This window comes from Candoia aspera, chromosome 2, assembly GCF_035149785.1.
Source record: "Candoia aspera isolate rCanAsp1 chromosome 2, rCanAsp1.hap2, whole genome shotgun sequence".
NCBI classification, from domain to species: Eukaryota; Metazoa; Chordata; class Lepidosauria; order Squamata; family Boidae; genus Candoia; species Candoia aspera.
Window position 1 is genome coordinate 197,590,628 of NC_086154.1, and position 22,876 is coordinate 197,613,503.

Sequence of the window (22,876 nt, forward strand, 5' to 3'; positions counted from 1 at the left end):
CGAGGTTGCCTGCGCCCTCTGCCGGGGGCGTAATAAGTGGCTGTGCGCGCACTGCTAGTGCTTCTTTTTCCTCTGGCTTGCTAGGAAACGAAGTGCGAACTGGATGCTGTTTCTGCCAATGCCCGAATGAACGCGCATATAGGCTTATGGTCAAATCCTGCATTAATTATCTGCTCTAATTTGAAAACATTATTGCATATAATTAAATAACCTCTAAGTCTTGCGTACCTCAGTTTGTGACTTGTGAGTCTCAGAGCAGACCTTGACTTGTAGAGGAGGGTGTGTAGGTGGAAGATTGGGAATGAGTGTGTTTGAATTGTGGAGTCCTTGGCGCTCTCTGAGCTTGGTTGCTTGCTTGGTTCATTACCCAACTAGGTGACATCATCAGTGCTCATGTTTAAATTATCTGCTGGGCCTGGAGGGGACCTGGTGAGTGCTGGTCAGAAGCCACTTCTTCAGGGTACCTATGAATTAGAAGGTTGGTTGAGTGAAGTTTGTGGAGATCTCTGGGAACGCTGGGGCCTTAGGGCATAGAGGTGGACTGGGAATGGGGCTGTGAGGACAGATAGGAACATTGCAGCAGTGAAGGACAGAGGAGGATATGGCAGGAGATCGGATTGTTCTTGGGGATGGCCAATTTGATATGTTACTCTACAGAGTAGAGGAAGATGACCTTGATGAGGATATGCAAGCTCCATTACTAAAAGCAATGAGGGATGAAACATACCTTAAATCCATGATATACAGATTATATGCTCAGGTAAACACCTCCCCTAATTCACAGGACTTTTAAGAAGGGGAAGGAGGTGCAGCACAAGCAGACATGCAAGATTGATGTCAGCCTTGCAAGGCAGTCCAGACAAGCACACCCAGGAGCACTAGCTCTATCTTTATTGTAAGGTTACATTAACAATCTTTTAAGTCTGAAAGTACATTTCTTCCCCACTCCCCTCTTTACAGTCCAAGAAACTAGGGAGGGTCCCTTTTGAGATGTTTGCCATGCCCCCATTCCTTCTGCGGGCTCAGTTGCCTCTTATCTGACCATGGCTCTTGCTCCTGTCTCCCAAGGTCATTCCAACATACCATTACAGGTATGGAACTAACGTACCCACAGGTGTATGTGTGTGTGCGCATTGAGGAATGGAAACAAGACTACTGAATGCTGTCAGACCTCTTCAGAAATGGAGGAAATGGAGCATAATCAAGATGTCTGTTTCCCTTTTTTCTTATATTTTTAAGACAGACACAAGAATAAAGATGTAAAAAAGAAAAAAGAACATGAGTAAAAACCATTATGGAAAGACTTTAGTGTATTCTTCCTTCCCCTCCCATTTATTTCTCGAACAACTAACCGCAACCTAAACACTTGCACTTTACATTGAACATCAAAAATTGCTAGTATGTAAGTAATTTGTTTCTTTTGATTGGTCTCATCACTCTTTTCCTAGAAACTTAAATTTGCTTTGCTGTGTAATTTGTAATATATAATGGAACCATTCCTGCATGAATTTAGTTAAACTTCTATTATGAATATACAGTATGCCATCAATTTTGCCATTGCTGTATATTCTCCTATTGTAGTCTCCCAATCTTGTATCAACAGGCAAGTTTTTTTCCCATTGTTGTGCCAAATTTATTCTTGCAGCTATCAACATGTATCTTAACAAATTGTGATTATTTTTCATTTATGCTTTCTGGAATTATACGTAAGAATATATGTAGTTTCGATTAAAATTTTATTTGTAGAATTTTCTGAATATTTTGATGTATTTCTTTTCTAGTACTTCTAAATATTTTTTTACAACACATGTGGTAGAATGTTCCTATTTTAACTGTAGCATTTCCAACATTTATTGTTATATGATTTGTCTATTTTGAAAATTGTTGGAGTTATATACCATCTATAAAACATTCTGCATTAATTTTCTCTTAAATTGTAGCTTGGACTAAATGGTATTGATTTTTTCCCCATAGCTCTTCCCATTGTTGTACTGTGATTTCTTCTTTGAAGTTTGGAAGCAGGCATTCTCTGTAGGAACTGTCCGCCTGTGGATCAGCTTGCCCTTTCCCTTTTGTTTTTCCAGAAAACTGTTAGAAGGGGATTTTTCCAGAAGGCCTTCGAGGAATAGAGTAACAGTATGTGGCACCATCTAATATTTTATCTATTGTATTACATCTGTTTTATTATTGTTACTATAGTTTATTATATTACTATAGTATTATATTGTTGTATATTTTTTTAAAATACTTGCAATTAGCATTAATCATTACTCCATTCCAGTGTTTCCTCTTCTTCATTTAAAGAGAGCTACAATCTGTTCACAAAAGGAACAGGAATCTGTCCATAGTTACAGTTCTGCTCAAATGTTTGTGAACTCTTTTGAATTTTCAGTATTTCTGCATAACTGTAATCTAAAACATGATCTGTTCTCCACACAAGTTTTAAAACTAGATAAAGAGAATCCAATTAAACAAATGAGTCAAAAACATTATACTTCTTTTCTTTATTAAGGAAAATGATCCAAAGCTGCATGTGTGTGGCAAAAGTGAACCTTTGTTTTCAGTAACTGGTGTGCCCCCTTGGGCAGCAATAACTGTTTCCAGTAACTGTTGATCAGTCGTGCACATCAGCTTGGAGAAATTTAGCCCATTCCTCCTTACACAACAGTTTCAACTCAGGGAAGTCGGTGGGCTTCCTTGCATGAACAGCCTGCTTCAGGTCTTTCCATATTTCTATAGGATTAAGGTTGGGACTTTGACTTGGCCATACCAAACATTAACTTTCTTCTGCTTTAACTATTCTTTGGTCATATCACTTGTCACTCTCTTGCTATATGACCATATGTCCTTTATTATAAAGGACAGTCCTTTATTTCACAAATCTGTCCTTTATCAGAATACGCGTTTTTGTAAAGTTTTTCTTGGTTTTGCTCTTGAATTTTCCTTTGTAAAACAAAGTTATAAACAATTAAGCACTGATGATGTTACCTAGTCAGATAATGAAATGTTTGCAAGCTAACAACCAAGCTCAGGGAGTACCCAGGACTCCGTAAACAATTAAATTTTTTTATCCTTATGAACCTCTTTCAGATTTGCCTCTTTTTCTGGTTTGTCCTTTACCTTTTCCAAGAAAATATGGTCACTATATTCCATGACTCACTTTCTCTTGAACTTCAGTTCACGGACAGAAACCCAGACATTTTCCTGTAGAATTTACTGGTACAATCAGAATTCTTAGTTCTATCAATGATGGCAAGCAGTCCCTGTCCAGAGACAGCAAAGCAGGCCCAAACCATGATACTGCCACCATGTTTCACAGATGGGATACGGTTCTTATGCTGGAATGCAGTGTTTTGCCTTTCACCAAACATAATGCTTTTCATTCAAGCCAAAAAGTTACATTTTGGTCTCATCCATCCACAGAACATTCTTCTAATACATACCTGACTTATCCACATGATCTTTTGCAAAGTGTAGATGGACAGCATCTTCCTTTTTGGAGAGTAGTGGCTCTCTCCTTGCAACCCTGCCATGCACACCATTGCCATGTACACTGTGAACACTGACATTTGCCAACGCAAGAGAGGCCTTTAGTTCCTTAGACATAGGCTACCCATATTTCCTTGAGACAAAAACAGGACATTGGGATGGCAAAACTGGGCAGGGCTGGGCGACGGGCTGGATCGGCAGGCAGGAACTTCTCTGGTTTTCTCAGGCTAGGAATCTTCAAATTCCTTCATTTGTGAGAGGCAAGGCTGGGCTGGAGAGTCTAGTGAACGGTTGTCCCCAACAAGCTGTTTCTCCTCTGGCTGTGCTTTTACGTTCTTTTCTTCCCACTGTTTCAAGGCAGGAGCCAATTGGCTCGCCCTTTGATCACCACCTATCAGCTGATCCTGTTTTTTTTCTTTAGGTTTCCTGCTAGGTTGAGCTCTGTGGCTTCCCATTTCTGCTGAGCTCCCCCTCCCTTCCACTCAAAGTCAGACTGCATTCTGACAGGTTCGCAGGAACTTTCAAATTTTTAAGTAAGTTTTTTAAGAAAACGGGACAAAATGGACATTTATATTAAAATGACAGGACGGTCTGGAAATGTTAAAAAAATGGGACTGTCCCATTCAAAACGGGACGTATGGTCAGCCTACTTAGACATTACCCTGAGGTTCTTTGAGACTTCCTGGAGTATTACACGGGAATGTATGTCTTGGTGTGATCTTGGTTGGTTGACCACTACTGGGGAGGGTAACAATGGCGTTGAATTGCCTTCATTTGTATACAATCTGCCTGACAGTGGACTGGTGGAGTCCAAACTCTGGAAATAGTTTTGTAACCTTTTCCAGCCTAGTGAGCATCAATAACTGCTTTTTGAGGTCCTCAGAAATCTTTGTTCAAGCCATGATACACTTCTACATACCTGTGTTGTGAAGATCAGACTTTGATAGTGAATACCTAGAATTCTGTTATTTAAATAAGGCAGGACTTTCCCCACTCACTCCTGATTATCATCCCATTGATTGAAGCACCTGACTTTAATCTCCCCTTCAAATGAACTGAAAATCCTAGAGGTTCACATACTTTTGCCACACAAAAACATGTAGCTTTGGATCATTTTCCTCAATAAATCAATGAACAAGAATACTGTTTTTGACTCGTTTGTTTAATTGGGTTCTCTTTATCTAGTTTTAGGACTTATGCAGAAATACTGAAATTCAAAAGGGTTCACAAACGTTTAAGCACCACCGTATGTCATTTTCAGTTAGTAACAAGATGAAAAGGTATTCAGAGATAATTTATACAATGGAAAGCCTGGTCAGTAATACAGAAAAAACAGCAAAATATTGGTCATAGTTGCAGCATAGAACAGAAGAAAAATAAACTTTACTTGCTACATTAGTTGAAAGTAATGTTGCAAGAATATATACACAGATGGTTGCAAAGTCATTTGAAATAAAGGATGCATTACATATTTTAATTTACTTTCATTTAATGGGGCTGCATACGTGCCTTTAAATGTTATACATCAAATGACCATAAAATGATCACTACTGCCAGCCTCCTTTGACCAAAATAGTTAATTTTCTGTTGTATGCAAATATACAAGGAGTATGCAAACATACATACAAGAAGTAACGAAGATTAATTCATGATTAGTTCTATTGTAAGATACAGAATATGAATTCTACAAATCAGTGTTGGACAGTGAATCCTAATTCCTAATTTTCAGAAATTATTACCATGTTCATATTCTGAAAGTACTGTATGTGTAAAAGGAAAAAAACTTAATGTTCTTCAGAAATTAGTTATTGCTGAATTTCAAAATATACACACAAATACTCCTCATGAAAACTGGAGTTCGAATAGGGCATGGACCTAAAGGGTTAACTCTTGTAATTTTAACAAAAAATGTAAACAGTAAATAAATCTGATGAATTAAGAAACTTGATGTACAGTAAAATTATTTGACCACTGATACATAAAATACATCAGTTTCAAAGTAGTTCCAGACAATAGTTGTTGTGAAAGAGCATTTTCTAGGACTGAAAAGCAGCCATAAGTGGTGTTTCCTTTCCTTAGCAAAGACAGGAGGAAAATATCAACAGAACAATCCAATACCCACCGAGAAGTAAATTCCACTTACTCCAGTGGAACTTAGTCCCAGCTACGTTTGCACTGAAAGACAACCTGCTTTGAACATGTATCTACAGATGTTCCTGGGGTATAACAGAATGAGTACAGCTTGCTCTTATAGAGGAATTTAATTTTCCTTTAAAGGTCAAGGGAAAAAAAGTTCAAAGGCTTCATATTCTGCAGTTTGTACAGACCCAAGCAACTTAATAAGCAAATCTGAATTCTGATTTTTTGAACTATGAGTTTAAATAGCTAACAGCTTTGCTCATGGAGCAATACATTCCATTTTTAGTTAAAGCACAGTGGGAAGCAAGGTTTATTTTCTTTAAACTTGAAAAAAGGACATATAGTTAGGCCTTACTAGCATATGAAAAACCATTAAATCTTAACCCTCTTGCATTATTTGGTATCTCAAAAGCCATTCATGTGCCCTAGATTATATCTTCTTAACTCAGCTCCCTGGAAGCATTTTGGATTGGATTTGCCAGCTAAGTTGATATATTCAATGAACAGAAGAATGCCTGACAACTTTGAGATGGTATATTAATTTCCATAGCAGATTTACCTAGGATTAATTTTAAAGAAACCTTGCATATACTGTACTTAAATAACTAGAATTCATGGCAATGAAGGATGCATAAATCCAAATAGCTGGAAGTTTATGTTATGCCTAGTAAAGAGTAAGCATGTGTGTGATTAGTGCAAAATTCTGACAGACTTCAAATACAGGCTACATCATGAGACCTAGGACTGATAGTACATTTATCAAAACATAATTATCCTGTTTGTTCACACATACAGTATAGCACAATTGCCAGTAACACTGGCCTAAAAGAACTGTAGACAGAATTTGTTTTTGCTACATATGAATTCATTTGATAAAAAAATGCCTTAAAATCATGGATCAATGCCAAATATCTTTTAGGAATACTTAAGGACATTCATTTTGGCACTTATGACAAAATATTCCTTTACAAACTTTACTATGGTCTCATTTAGACAAGCAGTACCTGTATAGTGATTGCTGCCACATACCGGTATTTCAAATTATTAATCCATATGCTCAACATGGAATGAGCAAAAGCAACATCATTATGGATTGCAGCTCCATGTATCAATCAGTTTTGTATGAAAAAATTCTTATGAGGACAAATGTGAGGTTTTTACAAACTGTTCTTATTTTTTCTAAGGCTTTGAGATGTAAACAGCCAAATTCACATGATGCTGTTTGCAGAATTTGCAAATCAAATTTAAAAAAAAAACCTTTTAGAAAAATCACCAAAATACTGACTTTTCAGTGAGATTTGTATTTGTTTTCTACACAATGTGGGGGAAAAAATCCAGTTTTGTATCCAGTAGTATTTCTTTCAGACAAGTGTAGAAGACATTTCTGTATATTATGGAGAACTATGAATGTCAGTAATGTTGTATTAAAATATCAATCTTTCAAAAATACCAATTAAATAAAACTGGAAGTGAAGATACACCAATATTTGAATTCCACATTAATAACCCAAATATAAGTAAAACAGAAGTGCATGTCTGGATACTGTAAGGAAAGAGTAAGAAAATAAAGAGAGCTACATTCTGTTAGGAATAAGAAGGCACCACTGATAAGAGGCTGTGTCCAGTCATCCCTTATAGGCCACTTCATGTTCTGCTAACATTATAAACAAAAATGCCAGCAACATTCCTTTTGGATAGTCTGTTTCAGATACTGCTTTCTGGTTTCCTAACCACAAACATCACACATTCATAATAGTATTTCATCATAGATAATTCATTCACAGTGTATGTTGTCAAAACAGATTCATTTTCCACCTGAAAAGTAAACAATATTTTCTTTAGTTATCTGCATTTCATTTCAAATATGAAATGCTATTGTAATGCTACACAACTGAAATTTGTCAGCAGGTTGGTATAGGGTGAAAAATGATTTAAACTCATGTGTTCTTCCCAGCTGTAGTTCTCTTCCTTTAGAACATGTCTGTAAACAATTAGGGATCAATTACTATGCCTCTTCTGACACCCAACCGGAACTTTTACTCTCCCCTTCTCCCCACTAACATCTCCATTTTCCATTTATCCTGGAAGCTTACAAATCCCTTTATGCCATTTTGTTTTTGTTTAAACTCATAATCTGCAAATATATCTTTGCATACTTAGGCAGCTCTAAATATACAAGAATCATGGGGTTTTGGTCTGATTTTTTTAAAAAATAAATATTTTTCTTTCCTGCCCAAAGGGCACTTTGTCCCTAAGCTTTTTCACTGGGTATTGACAAATTAGTAACTTTGTTACCATCATAGTAACTAATCATGTGATGGAAAATGAAGAGGATGAGGAACAATATATTAAAATTATTATTGGTATGTAAAAATACAACATTTCTTACCTCAATATGGAATCCATATTGTAATATAACATTTTTTATATCCTCATAGCTCAATTCAATAGATAATTCATTTGCTAAATTTTCAAAATGATAAAGAAGAGGACCTAGGACACATTAGGAAAAGCATTAATCTTATCAAATCTGTCTGAGGTCAAGTATAATTTATTTATTAATTGTTTAAAAAACTGCCCAGCAGCTGAAGCTCTTCAGGCAGTTTACATTAAAGCACACAAAAAAAATACAGTCTAAATAAAACATATAAAATAAAATGCAAAATTAAAACACCATATAAACTATGCAGCTGCACTGTGGTCAAAGACTAAAACAATGTAAATATAAACAATATAAAAAGCCTGGAAAAATAGAAAAGTCTTCACCTGGCACCGAAATGATGGTCACCAGTTAAGCCTCCCTGGAGAAGGAATTCCATAAATGGGGTGCCACCATACATGTTCTCCCTCTCACCTTACCTCCTCTGATGAAAGGAGTTGGAGGAGGGCCTCATTAGATGACCATAAGGTCTGGGTAGTGCCTGAAGCATGTTTGTGCACATAGAAAGGCAGTGCACGAAGCATGTTTGTGCACTTTCTTCTAACTTAAAGGTAGATTCTGTTGTTCTAAAATGTTTTATAAGATCCTTACTGGCAATCTACTTTGAATTGTAATCAAATATTTAAGGGTTTTTCCCTCAAAAAATAAATTGAAATAAAAGAAGACTGTCAAATACCGGTAACATATAAACTGACAATGCTCTTAATTCAAAGGGTTTAGATCAAGCTGGAATTCCCACACCATCACACTTAAATTACATTGCACAAATATTACAGCCCTTTATTAAACTCACAAGATATAGCAAATTACCTAAATTGATCCATATTCCTCCTGGTTTAAGAATTTTCCATATTGTATCAATGTAATCAATGACATTATGTGCTGTGTCTATGAAGAAACAGGTTGCTATGCAGTCCCATATATCTGTATATAGGAACAGGAACAGAGAATAATCTAGCTGTACAGCTTATAGGTTACCATCAATAAGAAGACTTAAGAGTGTGCTCAACTGAGTATTTTAATTTCCACCAAGTCTCTATGGCTGCAATCTATGCAGTGTAAATAGTAAATTCCAAAGAGTCTACTTATGCAGAAAAATATAATATATTCAAAATCTGTAGAACAGAACCATTTGATTTTAGCTGTCGTTAGCCTTAATGTAACTAGTGAGAATCATTCTGTAGTAATAATAGGAATCATTTTGTAGTAAAAGCACTTAATCAAACATTAGTAGTAATAGAGAAAAGAAAACTAAAAGCAGAAGATTCTCCCTCAGGAAGCTAACAACTATTTCTTAATGAAAGAGGCAACCATGGTATGTCCTGCTTTCAAAAGATAAGCCCCTGTGTGAAACTTTCTAGAGGATCTACCAGTTCAGTTGATTGGTTTGTCTCTCTGTCACATACACACAGCCATGTAAAGGTAAAATGAATTCTAGTCAAATGCTAAACAAGACCATAGAACCACTGTGTTCTGCATTTGTGTTTTTTGTAAGTTTTTAAAATGAAAAAATGAGAATCTATTTTAAACCATCTTTTGTTCTGCACATCATACTGTTAAAGTGATTCTGGTTTACAGGTAGTCCTTGACTTACGATGGCAATTGGGACCAGAATTTCTGTTGCTAAGCGGGGAGGGTGTACGGGTGGGGAGGACTTACCCCAGCGACTTGTAACGTTCTCTGACAGCTCCCCAATGACGTTCTAGAGAAGCTGGCAGGGAAGGCTGCAGATGGTGGTCACGTGATCACAGGGTGCTGCAACTGGTCATTAAGTGCGAGCCGGTTGCCAAGTGCCCAGATTACGATCATGTGGTCACTGGGGTCCTTGGATGGCTGAAACTCCAAGGACCAGTCATAAGCACTATTCATTCAGCGCCATTATAACTTTGAGCAGTCACTGAATGAATGGTCATAGGTAGAGGACTACCTGTATTCCTTTTCTATCTGGGAGAAAAGGAAAAAGAAGCTAATCAAACCTGATTATTTTGTGCAAAGACTTTCCTGCTCTCTATTGTAATGCTAAAGCATGATCAAGTCTTATTTGCTAACTGGAAAAAAACAACACCAAACAGATGAGATCAGAGATTTATCCGTCTAACAACTAAATATTTTCCAGTAAAATTATAAGGTGCTTTAATAGTCAAACTGAGATGTATTCATTTTTCTAACTGAAGAACTGAAACATAATTTGAATTAGCTAATATAGTCTTGTTTCTGAGGATTGGACAAATTTTATTTTCCAAGTCTGATTCCTGTCACTCCCCACTTACTACTCTCAGAGTAGATTTCTTGAAAATCGCCTGCTGTCATAGAAAAGTTGGCACCAGGAGGAAGACTGTGAGGGTCAACATCTGGGAAATAAATTGGCTGTATCTGATCAGCAGATCTCTTGTTATTGCTAAACTGATGAATCCAGGGATATAATTTACACGAATTAGTTTCACAGCATCTGTAACATATAATTATCAAAAAGTTATTATTTAGTCTTATAAATATTACAAAGTTTCATATTTTTATTCTGTGTTCTTTAAAACACAAGTTGATAATTAACATCAACATTTCTTTCTTAAAAGTAATTGCTGGAAGATTTCACTTATTATTTGTAACCTACTACAAAGCAGCAGCTAGAAAAACCATTTGCTGTTTTAAAAGTTTTTCTACTTAAGAGAACACTCTGAAAGAGATAAATGGAGTTCAGTTTTATATCCTGTTTAGTCAACCTCATTGTTTAAAATTAATCTTATTAAATCTTTAAAATTAAAACATTAGCTCCTTTCAGACAGCTCAAATTTCTAACTTCTTATAATATTTTTTACATTGTATAAACTAAACTGCAAGAGAGATATCCTCCTAATCTTCGGGGGGGAGGGGCTGCTGAAGGTGATCCAGAAAGGGCAGGCCTGTTTTTTTCCCCCAGGGTCTTCAGGAATTTACAAGTGAGAGCAGTTTGCCTTTCAGTTTCCCACTCCTATTTTCATTCTTTAATGCAAAAAGGGGTCTGCAATCAGGCAAAGACATGGCAATTTAGTGATGAGGGTTGGAGTTTAAAGGTGAGAAGAAGAAACTTTTTAGCCATTTTGAAGATTTTGGTGGCACAATCTTGATGTTCTGAGAAGCATCATGCAGCCCATGGACTGCCCACAATTACTGTATAATTTCCTATTATGTACAAACTGAAAAACTGTGGATTATTTCCTTCTTGCTAACAAGGATATAAAGAATCAGAAAGGGTAAATTTCCAATTCGTAAATAGTTAATTAAGTAGAGTTTCCTGGTTCAACTATAATAGGAAACAAGGATTTATTTAATCCATCTTAATACTGTTTGCCACACTAAGTACAATCAATTAAAATGAGCACATATGAAATACAATAAAATCCCTCTATATAAAATGAAGAAGAAATAATAGTTTAGCATTTAAATAATTTAAAGAAGCATTGGCAATATTAAACACCCATATATTAAACAATCAATCAAAGAACCTGAGTTTAATGAAATAACAGTATCAGTGCTGGCCAGGTCAAAGATACAAGTGTAGAACCAGATGTACAAGACAGTATATGTACCTGTTGAGTACAAAATTAGAAGAAAAGAGCATAAAGAGGCTCCATTCATTTCCTTGGCAAGTGTAACCAAGCATAGCTATTTCCCAGGCCAATCTACCTAGCCCAGCACCAGGTACCAGGATATTAACTTTGGAGAGATCCCTGAAACAACAAAAATGGTTAACCTTTAATTAAATATATTTGAGAGAAATAACTCCAGTTAATCTTGGATAATGTTTTCTATTTCCCAAGCTTGGTTTATTCTAGCAAAAAGCAATCTTCAGCTTGCCTATTGACTTTATACAGAGATTATTATTCAAAATTCTAGTCCTCAGATTTGCTAATTAAGTTTTACTACTTTTTTTTTCTGCTCTCTGTCCTGGAAGCGGCCTGATTCTTTTAAATACTGGAAAGCTACTAGTATCATTTCAGAAAGGAAAGTATCTTTTTAAAATCACAGGTTGCACTTAGGAATACTTTGACTTTTGATTGCACATTGCACAAACTTAAAATGTAATCTATCCTTGCCTTTTCACATTTTAATTCCACTTTGTTTAATGGATTTCCTCCCAGATAAATCTGTAAATAATTAAATAAACAAACATTTGTAAGACTACCACCTAGACAATAGCTTCTTTGTCCTTAAGGTAGTGATTTATTTTTAAGTTTATAAATATATCACTGAATTATTAGCTTGCTATTTTTTTTGAAAGTCTGTAATATACTGGAGACCAGTCTCAATCATATCCCACACCAAAAGGATCTATTCTATTACTCTGACATCCACACCATTCTATGGAATCTGAATACTAGCTCACTACTTGGTGATTTCAATGTGTCCTAATAAACATATTGTTACTGCTATTCAAATTCTGCACCCAGAATTACATTTTATTTTGCATTTCATTCTATTAACAGAATGAAGCAGGTTAACAGATGTTTTATGATTCTCAGTCTGAAAGTTTTGAGGAAAATCTTTAATCACAAATCTTGACAATACCGTAACATTGCCAGTCCACTGTACAGAATGCTACTTTACTTTATGTAATGGTACATATTAAAACCCTGAAAGACTTGAGCATTAACCATGCCTTTGGAGGCATCCTTCAAATCAGCCTTTCCTAGCTTCTGGCATCTCCAGATGTGTGGAGTTCAATTTCCAGAATTCTCAATGATAGTTACTGTATGTCGTCTAAGAGCTGATGGTCAGACACAAAGGGTACCTAGTTTAGGAAGGTTGTTCTAAGCCAAATACAAACATCAAGCCTGTTCTTTTACCAGAATTATTCCAAGCATTAAAACAGTCAGCTGAATTTTCCCTGGCAAAATAACTCCTTTCTCTACATATGAAAAATATGCCACGTAAGCTTAATAAACTTTAGACAATTGATAACAGCCTGAAATGGCCAATTAAAATGATATAAGTTATGTTAACATGGGGAAAAAAATCCCTTGAATTCAGCAAAATGGATATCAGACAGAACTGATTATTCTAAAAAATAAAATAAAAATCAATCGAACATATGGTCAATTAACCTGTATACCAGTTAATTAATCAAAATGGCTCAGAGAGTGTCTTGATTCATAAGCATTATTGTTCCTGACAGTTTTCTTTCAGTGCAAAAGCAGGGACCAATTTGTTTATATTGCTGTTTGGCTATCCACAAGAAAGATTTCTATACACATCTGGACAAGGGAAGCATACTATGGAAGTAAACTAATGAGGCTTAGTAAAACTAAATTACTACGTATAGTGATTCAATCTTTAATCAAATGAAACATATATTATAAACAAACAGAAAATGTTGACTTTTTTCAGATGCACAGCACAAAGAATTAAGCTATGTAAGCTCATCAGTGTTTTACAGAACTATTTAAATATTAGTATCAGTACTCAAGTATAATATCTACTTCATTTTTGAAATCCCAAACCAGTTATCATTTCACCAAAGATTATTACTGTGTGCATCCCCAAATATGGGACTGCATCCAGTGTCATTCCACTGATAGATTCTGTTCCACCTGGCAGATTGGACTTTTAATCTCAGCCATATTTCTGTGCACAGGCTCAAGCATGTTCCAGCACTAAGAGGACCTTCTGTAACAGATTTTGGGCAGGTAATCCCGTGTAAGCAGAAATCTGCACTTGGAATATTGATTATAGTCCAACATTCAGGTTTGTCAGAAACCAATGTTAGGCTGTTAACACTGCCAGCACTGTTAAATATCCCTGGAAAAAAACACTGCCAAGAAATTGCTCAATCAATGGCTCAAATGAGAATTTTGGGAGCAGAAAATGTTTTCAAGGTTGTGGAAGGATGCAAGACACAACTTCGTATCCAACTCTTGCCCATTCTCATTAAGCAAGCTAGACCAGGACTGGCTGGCTGCAGGGTTAAGGGAACCATCATCTCTCCTGCATAAAGGAGGCAGTAATAAGAAATTTACTGAAGAAACACTTCATAGAACTGGGTCATTTTACCTTGGTTCTTGTGCTACCTGTTGGGCCATGTCCTGAAAGGGATGTTGAGGAACTACTTTTGACAGCTAGATCACTGGCTCATAGTATCCCAAAAGAGTCCATATGGTTCTCCATGCTGTTCAATATATTCCTTACCATCTAATTCCAAGAAAGCAATGTTGAATGTTCCCTAAGTCCGATACTAATCTCAATGAGAGAGATCCAGACAAGGCAAAGCTGTTATTGGTAAACAAAACTGGATGTGGGAATTCAGTTTCAGCCTGATTTTGATGGGGTTGCACTCCTCATGAAAGAACAAGTTTGTAGTCATGGAGTGCTCCATGGTATTCAGCTGTCACTGGATGCACAGATGGCAGCTATAACGAGAAGCACCTGACTCAATGTGTTATCCAGCTATGCCCCTTCCTTAGCTAGTCAGATCTGGTGAAATTAATCACTCTTGGTTACATTTCAGCCTGCTAATGCAATATCCTGTATGAAAAGTGACTCTTAAAAAGTGGAAGTTGCAGTTGAGGCAAAATATAACCACTACTTACTAACCAGTGCAAAGTAGAGATAGTATGTAGGCCATATTGAAAGATCTGCACTGGCTGCTAATTACTTACCAGGCACATTTTAACATGTTGATACTGACCTTTGAAATCTAAATGGCTTGCAGCCTAACTACCCAAAGAACTGCCTCCTCCATTAAAAATCTGCTGGTTAAGATATGCAGGAGAGCCCTCTGGATGATTTCCTTGCTGTCAAGAGTTTTATCCTTCTGGCACGGAGAAGGCCTTTGCCTTCACTACTCCCAGGCTATTGGATGAACTCTCTCAGGTGTTGCATTTGGTTCCCACTCTCAGCATTTAGGAAATATGTAAGGATGCATCTATTTCCAGGTGATTTTAACATTTCATTGTTCATGTTAATCTGTATTTTTAACTTTTTATATGGTTTTAAATTTTGCAAGTTGCCCTGAGTTCCCAAAAGAGCAGAAGACTAAAGTATAAATCAAATAAGTAAATATGCACTTGAAAAATCAGAATCTTTTTCTGATTGAATTAAATTATTGTTTAGACTACTCAAACTCTTTAAGAAACGGGTTTTCAAAACGTGGAGCACAAAGAAATCTCAGGGGGTTATAAATTTGTGGGGGGCTCATTCTGCCTGGACAACTGTCAGAATTTTCTACAATTGTTTCTATAAAGATCAACACTTGATTCAAAATAAATGAGACAAGAAGTGAAATTAGCTTTCTCAAAAATAAAACCCAGATCTCAAATGCAAAGATAAGCAAGCACATTCCTCTCATTAAAAATATAGTTTTTGATTCTTTTTTTTCCAATGAAAATAAATAAATGTGAACTTTTATAAAGTCAAAAGATTCTATCATTTTATTTGCTATAGAGATTAAATTAATTAAAAAATAAATGGTATATTTTACATGCCCAACCCTAACCACACTATTTACCATTAATTTGTATTATTTAAAAAATAATCACCTGACTGCATTTTGATACTGTTTTAAAAAGGAGTAAACATTCAGAACATTCTGAGATGTTTTTATTTATTAGTGTATTACTTCAATATGTATGATAAGGAATGACAATTCCTTAATTTTCCAAAAAAATGAGCCACATTACATTTGAAGAACAGGTTACTGCTTCTTCACATAAGACACGTCCGCATAGAATGTCTGTTTTTTCTGGTTTTTGCAGATGGAACATTGTTGCCCTTGACTGTTATTGTGCAGAGCAGAAGTCACGGTTAGTACAACAGTGCTCAGCTGAATTGGACTGGCCACAGAAGAACTTTGCTGACGTAGAATGTGTCTCTACAAAGACAAAATACTTCAAGGTGGATCACAGATGATCCACACTCCCTCTAGCATAGATGCCACTACCTACTAAAAAAATAACTTACTATACAGAAGGGGAAAGAAGGAAAAAAACCTTTTTATTTCGAAAGGAAAAAAACAAGAAAAATACTAATCCTTAACATTTATTAATATTCCTACACAGTTAAAAATTCACACACACAACTATTCGTTTTTCCACCAAGCTGGGTGGGGAAGTGGGGATTCTCGAGAAAGGCAAGCCCTTTTATTTAAATACATAAAAACTTACCGTAAGTTTTTCTATATTTGAAGACATTCTTGAATGCCTTGAATCTAACAAGGGAAGGGTATTCATGTTATATTATGAATTAGCTTTTTAGCTTTTTTTTTCTTCAGTAATGCAGTAGCAATTACAAGCTGTTTTAAAGTGAGATTAAAAAAGACTGTTTTTCCACATAAGCCCACCATAGTTATCAACTGAATTCTCTCAACACGGACAAGAGAAACATTAGACTCAGTCAAGACTGCCATGCTACATACATTATATAAAGAATCTCAAATAACCAAATGTTTGAATATTGCCAGGTCTTATAGCTTCAAACGCTGACTATACAGAGATTGTATATAATTATTTTCTGATTTTGATTGTAGAATTTCTTTCCACCTCTTCTTCATTGTGGCTTTATTTCCTGCATGATTAATTAGAGATACTTACTCTATAAGTACCTTCTTGAATGTTATGCTATGCTGATCAATGACCAATATAAAGACTACTAGTACCTCCCAATGCTTTATTTACACTCGTCCTAAGATAATATATGTTTATTAGGTCTCACAAAAGAACTGTGGCACCAGAAAGCCTTTTAGTTCCTTTCATCTCTGGCTCTTAAAAAAATCAAAAGGAAGATATAGCCAAATCACCTTTGGTTTTCTTAACATATCCTTCCAATGATAACATGCTGCTACAGCTAATACAAAGAGTTAGTTTATCAGAGTTAAGTGATACGTTATGCCTGCAACTATAAAATTTACCCCTCCGCTGATCTCTTCAGTAATAACCACATTTTAAGCCAAACCATTAAAAAAAAAAACTAAAATTCATGACAATTTTTTCTTATGATCAAAACAAATTTTCAAAGACCAGTTCCAATAACATTTAAGTAGTCCTTCGCCATGAGTGCATTATCGTGCATATCTTCTCTTTAAATAAATATTTTTAGAAAGTATTTACCATCTGTCTTTTGGAAAGTTCTTTACAATTTCATTAATGATAGGCTGATAGCAAGAGTCTCTTTCAGGTTTCCCAGTTTCACTCCAATCTCTTACAAATTGTTTCAGAGTGGATTTTAATTTATCCATGTCAAAAGTTGAAGCTGGTGTAATCTTTCCATTTCCCTAATTAAAAAAAAAAGTTAGCTACAGATTAATCTGGTACATTATCATAACATCTTGGTTAATATAAAAATTAGGGCTAATAACTGGAACCTGAATTAAAATGGATATCCTAAATCAGAACTTTAACATATTGTTACATGATACCGTCATACAATATATGCAATACAACAAAAAATTGACATTAATTACTCAGAATAAAAGTTGTGTGATAAGCCTTTTCTCAGCAATAGTGTCATGAGTACTGATGGCGAGCAGGAGGGGGCCTCTATCCAGGGGGGAAAATGCATGTGTAGTACTGAGGAGTTAAGCAGCCATTCAAAGAGACACAGATCAGACCCGCCTTAACTTTTGGGGTTTATCTGTCTGGGTTTTCCCACGCTTCTTCAGTTTGTTAGGATTTTCTGTCTTATGTAGCAGCAATAAACACTAGAGACCTACTCCTCGTCTCAGCGTGATTCCTGACTGTTAGGACAAATAGCTTTTCACTGGTGCTCCACATACCCATTCATCCCTGCAGATACCCAGATATGTCAATACTTGCTTTGTTGATAAGGAGCTGAGAGTAGGTATTACAGTAGTTTATATTTAGAAAGACAGGTGACAAATATGGAGTAGCAAAGGGGGAACTCACAGGAAGGCTGAGAAGAAGCTTAGAAACAGAGGTGATGGCTGGCAACTAAAATGGTGAACATGTACTTAGATAGTTCTGGGAGCTGTTGGATGTAGTTTAAAACCAGCAAAAAAGGGCTAGTGATCCCTAACCCTAAAATGAATTAGGTAGCATTTGCACTGTTGAAAGTTCATTAGGTCGTGAATCATCTATGTCCATTAAGCGATCCAGGAGACAATTCAGAGTGCTAAAGAGGAAGAGGACTGGCACGGGATCTTATTTACTCTTTGAATAGGATTTAAAGTGGGATTCAAAGTGATGGAAAAGAAAAAGATGAAAAGTTTTACTGGCCAAAGCATATCCAGTTAGATCAAGGCCAACTACCAGTAGGTCTGCCTGGGAGAAGATTTGGAAAAAATGCCACTAATACCTGTAATTTCTTGCTTAATTCTAGAATTAAGTAGGGGTTGAATTAGAATAGAGCACACACATGGCAAGCTTGTACAATAATCAGCATGCATATCCCTGCTTAGAGTTGACTAGAGCTGAAAGTGAGTGTTAAAAAAATTATATCACTTGTACTTCTGAAATGTGATCTTATCTGAAGAGGGGAAACTATTCATGTTGATATGAAGAGCAATTAGAGCCTGTAAATCACACTTGCAAAGTTTAAGGCTAAAGAAAGGAACTGCTATTGTTGAGAGATGGGCGGTGACGAAATTTGATAAACAAACAAACAATTTCATTTCTAAAGTCTGAGAGAAGCTTTATCAATTTTCCTAGAACTTTCTTAATTTAGCCCAAGTAACATGAAAACTATTCCCATATGTAAAAGCCAAGCTATGAATCACTAAAGAAAAAATATTTGATGATTCTTTGAAAACAACTTTTTATTTACACAAAATGAAACTAAAATCTTGTATCATTTTGTAAGAAAAGCCTTAATTATTAATCTCAAAGAGCCAAACATATTACACTTTATTATAAAGTTTTCATGTTATGTACATATTATATACACATGGCTACATTTTTTTATATATTATTGTTTTATTGTTTTTTACTGCACGCCACCCAGAGTCACGCTCGGTGAGATGAGCGGCTATATAAATATGATTAATGAATAAATAAAAATAGACAAATCAATGATTGATTTGCAATAATAGCTATAATTACATACTTTACAGAAATTATATATATAATTTCTGTATATATATAAATAAATATATATATATAAGTAAATAAAATAAAGTAAGTTGAATGCAACAAAAGAATAGTTCTTTTAGAAATAAGATGTTAAACATACATCACCACCATATTCTTTATTTTCAAACATGCGGGTACAGTCATTCACAACTGACTGCAAGATCCCTTGATTGTGGTCAACACATTTTCGAATCTTGTCAAGGTGAGGGAGAAACTGAGGTAACAATTTCTGTTGCATCACTGGAAGGGATCTAAATTGTCTTTCTGCACGATTCACTCTTTCATGCATATTAATTCTAGAAATTAAAAAAAAATGAATACCAGAAACAATGAATAAAACAAAGTTCTCTTGATATCAGTCTTGCATATTTTCAGTGGATTCCCATTTGGAATCAGTTTTTAATCACATACATAAATTTATCAGAACAGATATCATTTCACCCAAAGTCAACATGCCAGTAAATGAGAGTAAACATATGGTTAGAATCCTGTCAAAACTAACAATTTAGGATCCAATGAATTTTAGTGCTAGATGTAACAATATTCTAAAATCTATTTTATATTAAGAATACCAAATGTATTTCATTTTAATAGGATCATGCTGTTTTAGAAGAAAGTTTAAGTAATGAGAAAGGCATATGGCCTGCCACCAGTAGCCAATAATATTTATGAACTTTGTGAAATAGCACACAGATATTCTTTCAAAACTCTAAGCAGAAGACAAATGTATTTTAAAACCTTTGCAGTATTGTTGACCTCATTCTGTGCTGGTTTTAATTTGTTTTAGGTTTATTCTGTGGCTGTTTCAAACTGTTTTAACATGTGGACAGACACAATTCATTTTACAGTTTAAATCTTAGGTAGTGAACTGCCCAGAGAGATTTGGTTATTGGCCACTGTAGAAATGCAATTAATAGACATAACACTTTTATTTAAAAAAATAGTTAAACAAGCACATAAAGCCTGATCTGTACCGGGGTGATCTACAGATTTGGCAGTCCCATTACCTTTGCAAACACAATTGGCTACAGGCTAAAAACTGTTGAAAAGGGGGTCCTGTTGAAATTTGTCCTGATGGATTTCCAAGTCCACAACCTCAGACTACAATATTAAATCAATGAATATGGACATGTCACTAAATTTGGAAGTGATAATTTACAAAATTTTACATGCTGTATAATTGACACTGGTACCTTCATTTGCACTTTCTATGATTTTGGAAACTGAAGTGAAAATATAAGCTTTTAAACAATCCTGTGTGCACCTACTCAGAACCTCACTATATGCAGGTCATACTGCCAGGAATCCTTTAGCCAGTGGTGTTTGCTGTTGTTCAGTCACTTCTGACTCTTCATGACCCAGTGGACCTCATTTCACCAGGTTTATCTACCAGTAACAGCATTTTTAAGTTCTTGAAAGCTCATGCACACATGATCAGTGTTATTATGTAGTCTTTTGCTGGCCTCATTTTTAATTGCTTTGATATTTCCAAGCATCAGGACCTCCTCTAGTGACTCTTGCCTTCACATTATGTATCCAAAATATTTAAACTTTAGGTTTTATATCGGTGCTTCCACAAGTAGTCTGGTTTTACTTTCTCTAATATTAAATAATTTTTCTTCTTGTAGTCCAAAATATTCCCAACAATTTTCTCAATGGCACAACTCAAGGGGATCAATTTTTCTTCACTCAGACTTTTTGATGATCCAGTTTTCAAAGCCATGTTACAACTGGGAAAACCATGGCCTTGACAATGCATACGTTTACTGTCAGTGTGATGTCTCTGCAGTTTAATAAGTTATCTAAATCTGCCATAATAATTCCCTTAAACAGAGACATCACTTCATTTCATGGCTTACGGAATAGATATGCCCTAAAACAGCATTCCCAAATGCTTCCAAGCTAGATCTCTCATAATTCCCACCCACAACGGCCAAGATCAATGGGAATCGTAAGAGTTACACTTCAAGGCATCTGGATGGCACCAGATTGGCATTTTACTTACTTGAGAATAAGTCCCACTGTACTCAGCAGGGCTAATTTCTGAGTAAATATTAAATGTATATGCCACCTTTTCTCCTAGAGCTCAAGGTTGATTGTGAGGCAGACTGGACTGAAAGAAAGTGACTGGCCCCAAGTCTCGCAGTGAGTTTCCATGGCTGAGGATGAGCTTGAACTGGGTGTTCCCAGTCCTTTGATCCCTCAAGCCCCTGGCTCTCCATGGGTAGATTCCGCTATAAATTGGGGGATTAGAGTCAGGGGTCCTATACTCCACATAGGTATGGGGCTGAAGGCTATCACAATAAGTGGGGAGGGAATTGGTTACCCATAGTAACGGAAGGCATTGATAATTCTCCGGAAATGTTCCCGTTCCAGCTTCTCCTCCTCTTTTCCGTCCGCCTTCGTGGCCGCCAATTGCTCCCGCGAGTCCCGTTCGCACCGGTCGTTCCCTAAAGCCGCTTCTTCATCCCACCTCCGCGGCTCCGACTGTTCTTCGTCTTCCTCGCTCTCCTGACTGTCCCCGCGCATCGCCTTGACCCGCGGCTGCGGCTGCCTTTCCCGTGACAAAGCGCACGCGGCGGGCACCGACATCCCAGTCCCCTTCCCCCGACGCCGAAAGCGAACAGATGCTCCGACTCCACGCGCCCTCGTCCGAGTTTGCTGACGCGCTTCCGGCTTCATAGAGAAGACCCCTAAATCGGCGTCAGCCAACCACCTTTTGCCGAACGCGACCGTATCGCTCTCGCTCGAGCACGGCTACCAATGCGCAAGCGCGTGACACGAGGACCGCGGGCGACCCGCTACGCAAGCGCTCTTGAGCCTCCGCGCCTGGTTTGAAATGCTAGGAAAGGGGCGGTCTTCATTAATTGTGGGCTGCGCTGTTCATCAAAGGCTTGAAGCGCCCATGCCTTAGCTTGCCCTTATGTCCTCCCTGCCTCAGACTGCAAGATTATCTTGCCCAATACAGGGAGTTAAAGCGGCGCCCTCGTGCACTCCTCTTTGAAAATCGAGCGGCGCAAACCCTTGTTTCATTCAGAAAGCAAGCTTAATTAAGCCTGAGGCTATTCTAGCAAGAGCTGTGGGTCACTTCCCGTTTATGGCACGTGACTTCACAGCGTTTTGCTTCCGACGTGGCTCAGCGAGGCATTTTGAATTCTTTGTTCCTAGCCAAGAGATGAGGTTCTGCATTTCAAAGTCCTACATAAACCGCTGGGAATCTATGTAGGTATAATTTACACAGCTGCTGAATGCAGCTGGGCTACTCACCATGAGCTGTCATCCTATCCTCTGTTGAATACCTGCAGAGGTTCCTTTAACTGCGATTCTACTTCTAGCCTACAATGTATCTCTGAGATTCCCATTTGGGGCACTTGATAACAAAGGATTACCATCCCTCCTGAAGAAAATAGCCTAGTGTAAATTTGCACCTTGTACCTGTCAGAAAAAGAACTCCGTGTGAAAATTCTATGTTAGGGATTTACTCAAAACTGCATGAGTCAAGTCACAGGGAAAACTTTCAAACCATTTTAAGTTCACAGAATTTAAGCTAAGGAACCAAAGATTCATTAATAGACAATGCTCCTGTTTTTTCCCTGAAAACTTAAGTTTCCATTTTTTTCTCTTAGAGAAACAGAAAAATAAGCATCAACAATAGCAAGTACACATTATAAAATATTAGCCAAATGCCAAAATATTTCTCCCTTGAAATCTCAATATATCATGTAATCAAGTAAGAAAATTAGATTTCTTAATA

General features: G+C 36.5%; 1 protein-coding gene across 1 annotated transcript; it reads right to left on the reverse strand.

The window, feature by feature from the left end:
- Nucleotides 1-6,426: 6,426 nt before the first annotated feature.
- CARNMT1 (carnosine N-methyltransferase 1) lies at nt 6,427-21,812 on the reverse strand. The gene is made up of 8 exons (XM_063295151.1): nt 21,449-21,812; nt 19,223-19,418; nt 17,146-17,309; nt 11,635-11,775; nt 10,339-10,517; nt 8,879-8,992; nt 8,018-8,121; nt 6,427-7,443 (listed from the first exon to the last, which is right to left on the reverse strand). Exons 1-8 carry the CDS (start codon nt 21,802-21,804, stop codon nt 7,333-7,335), a joined length of 1,365 nt encoding a protein of 454 aa, XP_063151221.1. The 5' UTR covers nt 21,805-21,812; the 3' UTR covers nt 6,427-7,332.
- Between the last annotated feature and the right edge of the window lie 1,064 nt (nt 21,813-22,876).